A 12,499-nucleotide genomic window follows, 5' to 3' on the forward strand; every position below is an offset into this window, starting at 1 on the left:
ATTCAAAAATATTTATGAAAGGTTTGAGATTAAAGAAAATAATAAAATGTTGAGCTGATTATATCAAATCTCATATACTCTTTACCTGTTCTTAAATAAGCTTTGGAAATGGGAAATCAACTGCATGCTCACTTGTGAGGTATATATTCAAGTTTAAACATGGAAGTTGCAAATGGCACAGTCAACTTTTAAATGCCCTCGGAACTGGGGATCTGAAGGACTATGAAATCTCATCATTTCCCTTTCTATAGTCAATACATGGCCTGCTATAGACATGTTTAAAGGGCTTTTTACATACACAAATGAATAATTTAACCAACTCTACCTGTTCACTCTAGTTTATCAAAACATTTGTAATTGTTTTGTCGGCTGTTATGTGTTGTATAAGTAGTTGGAAATTCCCCCAGGGGTGGGGTGGGAACTTGTGTGTCTGTGCTAATAACATCTTTGCATAGTTCTTACTGGAATCTTGCATTCCCTTGTATTTGAATGTAACAATATTATTATCCTGACACTCAAGAATTTCACAGGCAAGGAAAAGGTTGTCAAAAGTCTGACACACATTAGGGTAGTATGCCGTAAGTATATGTTGGTAGTTTTATGCTTTTACAAAAACTTCACCTTTTACGTAACAGTCTAATCATCACTCTAGAAGCTGGCTAGCAATATACTGAGATCATGCGGAGTATGCAGAGAAATAAAATACAAATTGTGGTATTGTAGGGTTTTTTTTTAAATGTACAGGCAGGAAGCAGCAAATTGCTGACTAGCACTAATTCTTCACATCTGTGTCACGGTTTGAAAAAAATAACCATGATTATTTCAAAATAAAACTGGAGAATCTATAAGGTCTAAACATTATAAACGTATGTGACTGAGCACAATATTTCAGTATTTTGTCTAGAACAGGTTTTCAGAGTTTTGACAAGGTGTAACAGCTGTTAGGGTGCCAGATCCGATACCTCCCTGCTCTATTTGATTAAATAGAACCAGGTTTAATCTCCTTTCCTTGAGGTCCTTTCTTGCACGTTCCTCATGGTTTTGTGGGTCCCTTTCTTTTTGCCATCTCTTAAGGTACTTCTTATTTTCCTCGGGGGTTGGTCCTGAGAAGCAGCCTTGTCTTACTCACTTTCCAGAACAGTCCTTCTTGCTCACGAATGCAAATGATTCAGCAATGTGCTGAGCAATTCTTGAAACAGGAGGCTATAGAAGGCACGTGATGGCTTCCATTTTTAAAAACATCTTTTAAAAAATTAAATGGCAGACAGCTGAAATAGAAGCAAGTTTTCATCTTGCAAGTTTCTGGATTGTGAATTAGATGTACTATGAGTTGGACAGTTTGAACTGAGTGTTTATGCAGGCGCTTAACTTAAAGTACTGAAATTAAGCACCTTAAATGGCTGTTACCGAGAAAGCAAGTATGTTGATGGTTACAACATTTCAAAAGCTTGAAGTAACTGAAGTGTAAAACTTCTGTTGTGACTGTAAATTGGCTAATGGTATCACTGTATGGGTTTGTAGCTTTTTTGGTTTGATGTTTAAAAATATTAATGAATAATCAAGTGAGTATTGCTGAATTCTGATGTTGCTAATTCTGCAATCGTTTATAAAAATGTCTTTTCAGGCACATATCTCACTTCATGCACAACATACCTTTCCCTTCTCCTCAAAGACCAAGAATCCTTGTACAGGTAATTGAAATGTTCAGTACAACTTAATGGGACTAGCCTTTTCTCTGAGTAATAAAGTTTTGCTTTTCAGTCATACCTACTGCTGCTTTCAGTGAGTACGATGTTCTGTTTGTTTGTTTGTTTTTAATTCTGTGACATTACACATTTAAGGGATCTTGGAAGTTAGTTAACAATATCGAGTCTCTTTTCTATATACCTGACAAAGTTGACTCTCCTGACAAAGGGGTATGCTAGTGCTGTTTAACCAAGAAATTTTATAATACTGTGAAGCAGGAATTCTGCAATTTAAATCTGAGCTGGTTAGGGCACTTAGTAGCTGGCCTTAGACAAATCACTGTCTCAGCCTTTTCTGTCTTTTCTCTGCAGTATGGAGATACTAGTGATGACTTGTGTTACAGGATTGTTGAGATAATGTATGTAATGTATGCTTTGAACACTCCAGTATGCTATGACTTGAATCCACCGTTAATTTCAGCAAATTGAAAGGATGCTGTCTGGGAAGCACAACTACCTCCCCCAGATACTGCACTCCAAGCAGCCCCCCCCTCGCTGAAATATTCTTCCAGAGGGACAACCCTCCCCCCCCGCCCAGTAGCATAAGAGGGGTGGGTTGGTGGTTTGCAAAAACTGCCTTCCTTCTGACCTTGGAAATCCTCTGGTGGATTGAAACCCATAATAATGCTGCTGCTGTTGTTCTTACTACTACTGCCACCCCCACCCCCACCCCCATCGCTGGTAGTGTTTGAGAGGAGTTGACCTGCTGGCTGTTTAATGAAAAACAATTAGTTGAAGTGAACAACAGAATCTTGGCTATCCTGGATGAAAACTAACGCTGGTTTTTGCCTTTTTGCAGCTTTCTGCGCATGATGCATTAATATTATCTCAACCAGTTTCTACACCTTTACCACTCAGGTAATAATAGTAAACATTATAAGTATTTTAAGGATGATGTTGATTAAATATACTGTAAAAGTTTGTCTCAGAGACCTGACTGGACTGAGCTGAAGAGATTGAGCTACTGGGCTGGACAGCTAAGCTTGTTTATAGAAGACAGCTGGAACAGTGACAGCGCAAGAAATCCTTGCCCTGCAGTTGCTACAGAAAGGGATAGGACGAGATTGTGTGTGTTGATAACCGGTATGTTTATGTTTTGCTTTTTAAAATTATGTATAATAGCCATTGCAGTCCTCGGCCTTTTGTTTTCTCATTTCTAGTGGCGCAAACTTCAGCACGCTGCTGATGAATCTTGGACCAGAAAATTGTGCTACTTTGCTCCTCTTTGTGTTAACAGAGAGCAAGATTCTACTCCACTCTCTCCGACCTGCTGTGCTGACAGGAGTAGCTGAAGCTGTGGTAGCCGTAAGTGTGCTGTGTTCTCTTTTAGCCTGACCCATTGATTCTTCTGCGGCTCAGTAGCATCGTTGTTTTTTTCAGTAGGTGTTGTGGTTCTGTTTCTGCCCTATAATATTTTTGCTTTATGTTGGTTGCAATGTTTGTCCTCTGAACTGTTTTCACTCTGTCCTCTTAAACTTAAAAATTATGGTGCCATGTGTTGTTTACAGAAGCAATGGCCCATTCACCTCATTTATTTTTATTTATATTATTTATAGTTCTCCTTTCTCACTGAGACTCAAGGCAGATTACATAGTTTGAGTTAGGACAGTCAGTTTCAAGGATGTTTCAATAAACAATGTAATAGGTTCTATAAATGCATATTGGCAGTTTTAAAATCAGCAGAAACCCAATACATAGTTGAAGAAATGCTGAAACAGAGCATAAGTAGTTCTAAGACTGATACATTGAACAACATTAAGCAACATAGAACTATCCAGTAGGATCATGCCCAAAGCAACAGGTAGTACATAGTAGTAAGGTTTGTGGTCCCTTTCACTCTACTGATGCATCCTTCTGAGACTACTTCATTACAATACAGCCCTCTTATCTGAGTAAAGAAGCCCTCTTGAATCATTCAGTTTTGCATTATTAAAATGGACGCTTCTGAGATAAATAGGTGAAGAGCTAGGAGTAATAATTCTTACCCATCTTGGGATTGGGGAGGCATTCTTGGAGAAGCAATTTGTCCAGCTCCCCTTCCCTCCCCTGCAAAGTGGGAATGACTATTATCTTGCCTTCTCAAGGATTTTATATTAAGAATTTTTTGTGGCTATTAAATTATTTTCTCCTTTAAGGAGACCTGCATCAGACCAATTACAGGTAACTGTTCCTTTTTTGTTATTGGAAAGTTGAAAACCAGGACAGTGAAAGTAATTGAAATGGTTTATTTAAATCCTAAAGTCTATTAGCTGTCAAAAATATCCATTGTGTTGGATCCTGCCGTTGTGTTCTGCTAGTTCTCGTGCATTGTTGCAGCACAAGAACTCTTCTGCGCATGCAAGATGCTTTTACACTGATATCGGAGGAAGGATCATCATGTTGAAGGAACATACGGGTACTGATGAAACAAAATGGTGGGATTTGGCTCAGTCCTGGGGGTAGGGGTTAGGTCAATCGCAAGCTTTAAAAACGAACACTTTTTAGGTGACAGAGTATTTAGAAAATATCACTTATTAACTACAAACCAAACTTTTGAACACCTGCACGATGTCACTTTTATCTGAATTTTTTATGTTTGGTGCTCTTGAAGGAATTAATCTTTTTATATATGTTCAGTTTCCCTGTGAAGGGCTGTGCAGTTTTACTCGGGTAGGTAACACATGAAGTCTGAAACTGACTGTTGGCTTCCGAAAATCTAGTTTACTATATCATAGTGCAGTTGTATGGGAATAATATATTCTACTTATTTACTTAAATATTTATATCCCACCTTTCTTTGGGCTCAACATAGCTTAAAAATTGCAATTTAAGACATACAGAATAAAATAAAAGCCCATTGAATCCACCTGCCTGCATAAAAATATATTTCAGGTTTATTTTTAAAATAGTTTTTACAAACTTTATTATATTGTTTCAGTTTAACTGTAAGCAAACTTAACTAATGATATGGAACACCATTAGTTAGAAAGAAAAACACTCCATTGCCTCTCACTACTTTTGTGGGAAAAAAGGAATAGCAATAAGAGATGTTTCTTTCTTAACTCTGTTACTTTTCTGTATATCTGTAATTTGTTCATTTATAAGCCTGCAAGAAAGACTTCTTTTTTTTACTTCTAAAATTACTTGTACAAGGTGCTAACTATAAGCACTTTCTAAGTGAACATTATTATTATTTTTTTTAATAACAAGATAGTTTTTCTATTTTTATTTAAGGCTTTCTTTTCTAGTTGTATATATCATATATTTTAGACTTATTTCTATGTAGGTAGTCCTATAGGCAAAGACTGTTTACCTGATGCTGTTGCAATGCTGTAAGAACTCAGTATTAACTCTTGCTTTCCTTGATACTTAGAGGGCTGGCTAAAGTTTATCATTTTACACTTCAGTAATATAGTTGCCAGCACAGCATATTGGTATTATTTACCTGATTGTTTCTTTGGTGTAGTGGTTAAAAGTGGCAGGACTCTAATCTGGAGAGCCAGGTTTGATTCCCCACTCCTCCTCTTGAAGCCAGCTGGGTGACCTTGGATCAGTCACAGCTTCTCAGCGTTTTCTCAGCCCCAGCCACCTCACACGGAGAATGTCGTGGGGATAATAATAATAACACATTTTGTAAACTGCTCCAAGTGGGCATTAAGTTGTCTTGAAGGGCGGGATATAAATCGAATGTTGTTGTTATTATTTGCCTTTAAGCAGGATCAAATTTGCCCTGCACCAACCCCTTAAAAAACCCTAGATTTTGCTGTAGAGTTTTGAGTTAACTGTTGTTATGATTCACAATTGTGCAAAACTAAAGATCTGCTGGTGGTCATGTTCTGATGTTCCAAGTTTAATTGATGTTACACAGTTTATGTTGTCTTGATAATACATAGGTTTAATTTCATTTTTCCTTCAGATGATCTTTCCATTTCAGTGGCAATGTCCCTACATCCCTCTCTGTCCTTTGTCTCTGGCAACGGTGCTCAGTGCTCCCCTCCCATTTATAGTTGGAGTTGACTCACGGTACTTTGATTTGTATGACCCTCCACAAGATGTTGTTTGCATTGACTTAGACACAAACATGGTGTACATGTAAGTTTTTGTTTTTACATTTTGTTTATATCCTCTGTTTTATGTATGTATGTGTTAAGGTTTTAATGTAAATTTCAATGTAATTCATTTTATACCATCCCTGGCATTTCTAATACATCAAGAGCCCATTAGACTCATATAAACACGTCCTCTTGCGCACTAGGCCATCCATGTTCTTCATTCCTCCCCCCTTTCCATTTTAGCTCCTTGTGTGATAATCTTCTCCCCAAAACTCTGGGGACAGATTTATTTGCCCATTTTAAGCAACAGTCTGTCAGTGGACGGAATGTGGATTTTGGCTGCATTCATCTTTCTCCAGCACTTTCTTCGGGTGTGCCCCCACCCAGTTGATCGAAGGACTATGGGACCTGTGTGGGTCAAGGTAGCTGCAGTAAAATGAGGAAACAGGGATGACCTCACTCCCTTTTCTCCTCTCTTTACTGTCTGGCCCCAGCCTGTGTGGCTGTTTGTCCACTTAGGTCCCATGAGTCCAGGAGTCGTCTTCCAAGGGTTAGAAGGGACTGCTGGGGGAAGGGGAGTTGGGCAAAAACTTGTTACTCTTGATCTAACCCATAAGCTGCCTTTTCCCCCAGATTGGCCACAAAGGATTTTACTAGAGCATTTAAAACAATTACACTAATGAAGCAAGACTAAAAGTCAGAAAAAACAATGATCTACCTGTCCGTTCTATTTACCCGTCCTAAAACTGGTTTTACAGAGCTTTCTGAAGGCCACATGGGTAGATGCATTCTTGACAGCTTCAGGAAGGCTGTCGCCGGCACATGGACAGCTGCAGAAAAAGCCTGCCATTAAGCCATGGCTGTTCTCACCTACTTAAAGAAAGGGATAGAGACTGGAGTGAGCAAAGCTGCCACATGGCTTCATGCTGACGGAGAGTGTCTGTCCAGTATATGGGTCCTGGTTGTGAAAGGCTATAAAAGCAAGTACTACCTCCTAGAACTGAACTCAGAAACAAGTACATATCCAGTGAAAGTATTTCAGAATTGGAATAATGCGCACAAAGTGATTGATATCAGATAGTAATAGAGTTGCTGTATTAACACTTGAGTTCTGATCAAGGGCAGCTTCACATAGAGCATGTTACAGTATTCTAGCCTTAAGGATACTGTTGCGTGTAGGTGGCATCGGGGATGGGGGGACCTGTCTTTTTGCAAGCTAGGGGAGAGGGGGAACTTGGAATTCATGAAGCAAGTATGGTGCTCCCCACATCCCTCCTTCTATCCCAGAAATACAATATCCAAGTAATAAATTCATTAGAAGTTATTATGAACTGAAATCAGTTAAGAGATTTTGGCCACTAAAAGTACAAGAGAAGAGAGAGAGCGCATGTAAGAGAAAGAAGAGCTTGCCTCTCTTCCAGAAGAGCAAACTAAGCAAGAGCAGGAAATGTAAAGAGTGAAATTCTGTTCTCTATTTTAATTAGTTCTCATTTGTACACTGTGGACCAGCTGCTTCTGTACTATATAAATCTTAATATACCCAAATTTTGAAACAAGTTCTGAAGAAGTATTTTTAAAAGAAACCAAACGAAAACCCAGAAATTTTGAAAATAGTGACTTATTCAGTGTTTGTGTTTTATATAAAACAGTAGAACTTGTATTCAGGGAAACTAGAGATGGGCACGAACCGAAATACGAACCAAAGTTTGTGATGAACTGGGCTGGTTCGTGGTTTGCAAACTGGCTGTTCGTCAGGTCCCATTTCTGATGGACCGCCATGAACTTTAGGCTGGTTCGTTTGGTTCATTTTTTGGTTCGTCATTGCAGACAGCCTGGCGCCAGTCAATCAGTTTCCTAGGCAACAGGGGATGGACTTCCTGCAGACCTTCTGCTGATCCAGAAGTGACCCTCTGTTGGCCCAGAAGTGATGTTTTGTTGACCTGGGTGTGACGTTTTCACGAACCAAACAAACTGGTTTGTGAATTGGAGCAGGTTCGTGAAAGTTCGTGGTTTGTGAAAAGTGACAAACCACGAACCTCATGGTTTGTGTTTTTTTCCGGTTTGTGCCCATTTCTAAGGGAAACAAATGAAGTGGAATTGAAAGGGAAAGATGAACACTTTAGCTTCTTTTAAATATTTGTCAAACTTTTCTGAGGGCTGGCATCAGCTTATCAGATTTTTTAAAACCTCATTTTGACAAGGAAGCTGTCTGTCCGCTGTTAGTTTCACAAAAGAGTCTATCCATGGTTAGGTAAAGGGTATACTTTGGACCCTGTGCTCTCCTTTCCTTGCTCTCATCAACAGGATCTTAATGTCTAATTTTATTCAAATAGTGCAGAATCTTCCCATGCACAAACGGTGATCTTTCTGCATCGAGAAAATCAAGATGTAGTACTAGCATGCCACAACATTGAAGTCTGCTTCCAGTTGAGTAACAAATGTGGTGGTGGAGAGTGCCCTCAAATCATTGCCAACTTATGGCAACCCCTGGTGGGGTTTTCAGGGAGACTATCAGAGGGGGTTTACCATTGCCTGCCTCTGCAACCCTCTCATTGCTGGAGGTCCTCCATCCAATTACTAACCAAGGCTGAGATCTGATGAGATTAGTCTCACCTGGGCTATCCACGTCAGGGCTGAGTAACAAATGTATATGGCTTAATATTGCACACAGTCCTGGAACCTACTACACTTAGAGTGCAGGCCTAAGAATGGGACTTACTTCTGAGTAGATCTGCTTAGGCTTGCCTCTGAGGAAGCGAGACATAGCTCCTTCTGCAGATGCAGGGCTTTGTCCTGGAAGCATAAAATTACTTTAATATCATGGTGAATGAAGTACAGCCTTATAGTATAGAAATACATACCTCAAGGACTAGAGATTTTTAATTTAAAAGAGTCTTCTCCAAGAGTAGAATTGCAGAATTAGTAGAGTGGTAAGGAGTTCTGCATGATAGGACAAAAAGGAGCAGCAAGGCTTTTTGATAAAAAGCACAGGACGCTGCCAACACTGTTGTGTGTTTAAGTTTAATATTGCTTAATCGCATTTCCACAATGTTCGTACCTATTTCCCTCACTCTCATGTGTACTTTTTAAAAACTTCCTTCCTTAGTATCAGGGCTTCATACAATGACAGAGTAGGAAAAAAAACAGGAAAACATTGCAAACTTGGAGAGATCAGACTGGCCAGTAGATATATTAGGAAGTGCTTTGTAAAATGTTGTACATAGCTTTGGGTGCTGAGTTTTAAAGTACATGGGCTAAGTTCTGTCCATTATGTGCTCAATGAGGTATGTAAATTCAGTATATATTATAAATGTGTTCTGTTTAACAGGCATCTTCAGTTTATGCTGTGTTCCATGTTAGTTGTTTTTGTTGATTCCTCATTGTTTCCAGAGTGGGGACAAGCCTGAAGGGGAGGGAGAGAAGAATGACACAGATAGGGGCGGCGCAAGGGTTTACCACGCTCACGGCCAGCCGGCCGGGTGCCCCCGCACGCACGCACGCACGCACGCACGCACGCACACCGGCCTGCATGATGACGTCACATGTGACGTCATCATGGGAGCGCACGCGCCGCCGCTGGCCTGATTGCTGTGGCGGGCGGCCTCCGAGCTCTCCCACTCGGTTGCCTGCACCACCGCAGATGCCGGCCCGCGGTGGCTGCGCCTGGCCGGGGGCTTGTGCTGGCGGCGGCAGCGGCGCGGGGTGGGAGGGATAGGAGGCTGGTGCTTTGTGGCGCGCGCTCCTGCCTGCCGCGCCTCCTCCGGCGCTCCCTCCGGCACCCCGCGCCTGCGGCCACTGCCTACCTGGCCTCAATAGGCCTGCCGACCCTGGACAAAGACATACTGGACTAGGAGAAAACCAGACCACAACCCCATAGGCTGAGGACAATGGGTGGAGCTGACACCAGGCCCCCCCTCCCCAGCCTGTTGGGGGTGATCAGTGAGACAGTGGATACAGCTGACAGATCAACTGTTGACAGCAGCACTCCCCCCACCTATCTGATGGAAGTAATCAAGGAAAGTCCTAGGGTTGGATGTGGTGAAAATTGCTGTTCCTGCCTACCACCAGCCTCTTGGGGGCATGATCAACATGCCAACCCCAAAGGTGGCTGTAATGCTCCTTACCCCCAGTCCCTTAAGAGGACACCTCTTTTAGGACCATGCAGGGAGCCCATACCTGTATACCCTGTACTATGTCCCCAGCCAATACCTCCAATAGGAGCCAGAAAGCTTAGCTCCCCCTCCAGTCTTTGCTGGGATCATGGAGGATGCTGCCAGATGAGCAGCAGATGGAAGGGGTGCTGCCCAGCCTGCCTCCAGCTACCTTGGAGCCTGACAGTCAGGTCTGTGGGCTCTGCCCCCCTGATGTATAGTTAGTTCACATATAGGTGATCAAATGAAGGTGGGCTGCAGGGAACAAGAGCCCTCTTGCTGAGCCAGTGCTGGGCACAATTGCCCAGGGTCTTTTGCTCCCTTCCCCTGTTTCCTCTTGGCCACAGTAATTGTACCAGCCCAAGGCTGTGAGGAGGCCATGCTGTTGTCGATAAATGGAATAGGATCGTTAACTGCAGGGGTAGAACATCATTAGGCTTCCTCCCTGTTCTGACTTTTACTCAGCATTATCCTTTTTTTTGGAAAGGAAGAGTAGCTTTTCTCCCCAGGAGTGCAATCAAGAAAAATAGGAAGTCATCTTAAATTCACATGTAAGCTACAGGCATGTGCATTAATAATTTTTTTAAACAACCATTTTGTGTATAATCTTTGAGAGGGGATTATCTTCCTTTTGAGTAAATAATTATGCTCCCCCCGAAGTAAGATGTATCCATTTTACATTACATAAAGTCCAGTGTTATTGTGGCAAGTCTTGAAAAGATAAGTAGAGTTCTACTTGATGGGTATCTAGAAAAGAAAATCTGACATATGATGGGATGGCAAAAATCCTTGTTAATGGACTGCATCTCACATGTGAGCCTTAAATTACCTACTTGCTTCACTGTTACAGTCGAATAGTGACAATGTATTTCTGAAAGCCAAAACTGCCCCCTCTGGGTACCATAGAGTTACCTACAGAAAAACTGGAGACCCATGAACAAGGTACCTTTGTTTTATATGCGAATTTTGTGCTTGATACTGTAGTTTGTGTGAATTGAATGTCTTGGGGTGGAAATACAAATGGTGTACCTCTTGCTATGTTTAGGAGGACGGCATAGGTGTGCCAGTGTACGTGCCAGGGTATGGTGTGCCAGAGTATCTCAATAATATGGCCTCTCTATTAATGTAAGCCCATTGCTTTTGAATTTCCACTGTGTGTAAAGTCCTGATTGCGAAGAAGTCCTTGCCCTAAGGAAGGGGGATGATGGCATTCTCAGAAGAACAAAGCACTGTCACACAATACTTACAGATAAGAGGGCTTTCTGTGTGTATTGCTAGTGGTGATATTATAGTGTAGCGATAGAAGCATTACTGACTACCAGAAAAATGTTGAATAGCTTTCTTTCACAAGGCTTTCTCTTCATTATCTGCCTCCAGAGTCAATTAGGAGAAATGACAATGAGAATCTGTTAGTATGAAGATCTGATTTGGATGGCAGGCCAATCTTTATCCTTCTCTTTCTTTATTATTTATAGAGTTAATGTTGCTTTCAAGTTAGTGTTACGGTTCCCTGAATATATCTCTGGTTTAGAGGGATGTAATTCTTATACTGGCCGTAATACATTATCCACCCAGCCCCCAACTTGCTTGGCAAATCAGGATGCACTCAGCTGTCACTAGCTGCAATTAAACTCCTGTCAGGCACAAACGAAGCTTGTTGCTGAGCTTGTGCATGTCCTTTATTTCCTGATTTGATCAAGCTCCAATTCACAAAGGATGGCCAGATGCATGCCTCTTCATGAACCACAGCAGCTTGGATTCTAAATTTTGTTTGGATCCCAGTTTATGTGACTATATTTGGACATCATGGATAATGAGAGTTTAATCAAACTCAGAAGTTTTGCATCAAGTACCAATGGAGGAGAAAGAAGTGAGGGGCACATGCAGGGCAACAAATTGCATCTGTGCTTAACAGATTAATTACAGAGTTTTTAAAAAATTAAAACCCTATTACTTTTGAGATTTGAATGCAGGTTCATCACAAGTTATGATTGATTCCTTACAAATAATGAAAGAGAGTTGTTATAAATAATTTTTTTTATGTTGGAATACAGGCTCTGTTTCTATTTCTGTGCCTACGAAATAAGAAACATCGCATATACTACCATTTGAAAGTTGTTACATTAGTTAAATTATCTTGAGATGATGCTTTAGAAGATTTGTGATATTCATGCAACCTATAAACGGTAGTAGGTGCAGTCTAGTAGGAAGGGTTATTGAAAACCATATAATGCTGTCCATTGGTTTTGTTTTGTGTTTTTGAAAGCATACCAATATCTCCTTTTAACTGTGGCAAAACAGGTATATTAACATCCTGAAACAAAATGGATTGGCAATTACCAAGATTTGCAAAATTTTTAAACACCTTCAGTGCTTTGGCAGAAACGTATACTACATTCACTCCTGGACTGGGTATGAAGATGCACTTCTACTTATGAAGGGTTCCCCTAGTGCAAGGGTATCATAAGATCTAACATCCTACTTTCATTGGAAAGGGTGAGGAGTAGAGATGGGCACGAAATGAACCATGGAACAAAATTCCGTACAGAATGGCTGGTTCGTTTGTACCGAA

At 40.9% G+C, this 12,499-nt stretch overlaps 1 protein-coding gene across 3 annotated transcripts in view; it reads left to right on the forward strand.

Moving 5' to 3' along the window:
* DENND4C (DENN domain containing 4C) overlaps positions 1-12,499 on the forward strand; it is a 102,136-nt gene that overhangs the window by 37,534 nt on the left and 52,103 nt on the right. For all 3 annotated transcript variants that reach the window (XM_054987136.1, XM_054987138.1, XM_054987137.1), the window contains 4 exons: positions 1,625-1,691; positions 2,545-2,603; positions 2,906-3,050; positions 5,641-5,816. In XM_054987136.1, the coding sequence (XP_054843111.1) occupies positions 1,625-1,691; positions 2,545-2,603; positions 2,906-3,050; positions 5,641-5,816 (447 nt within the window). The remainder of the gene's footprint in view (positions 1-1,624; positions 1,692-2,544; positions 2,604-2,905; positions 3,051-5,640; positions 5,817-12,499) is intronic.

The sequence above is a fragment of the Eublepharis macularius genome, chromosome 8 (genome assembly GCF_028583425.1).
Source record: "Eublepharis macularius isolate TG4126 chromosome 8, MPM_Emac_v1.0, whole genome shotgun sequence".
NCBI lineage: Eukaryota > Metazoa > Chordata > Lepidosauria > Squamata > Eublepharidae > Eublepharis > Eublepharis macularius.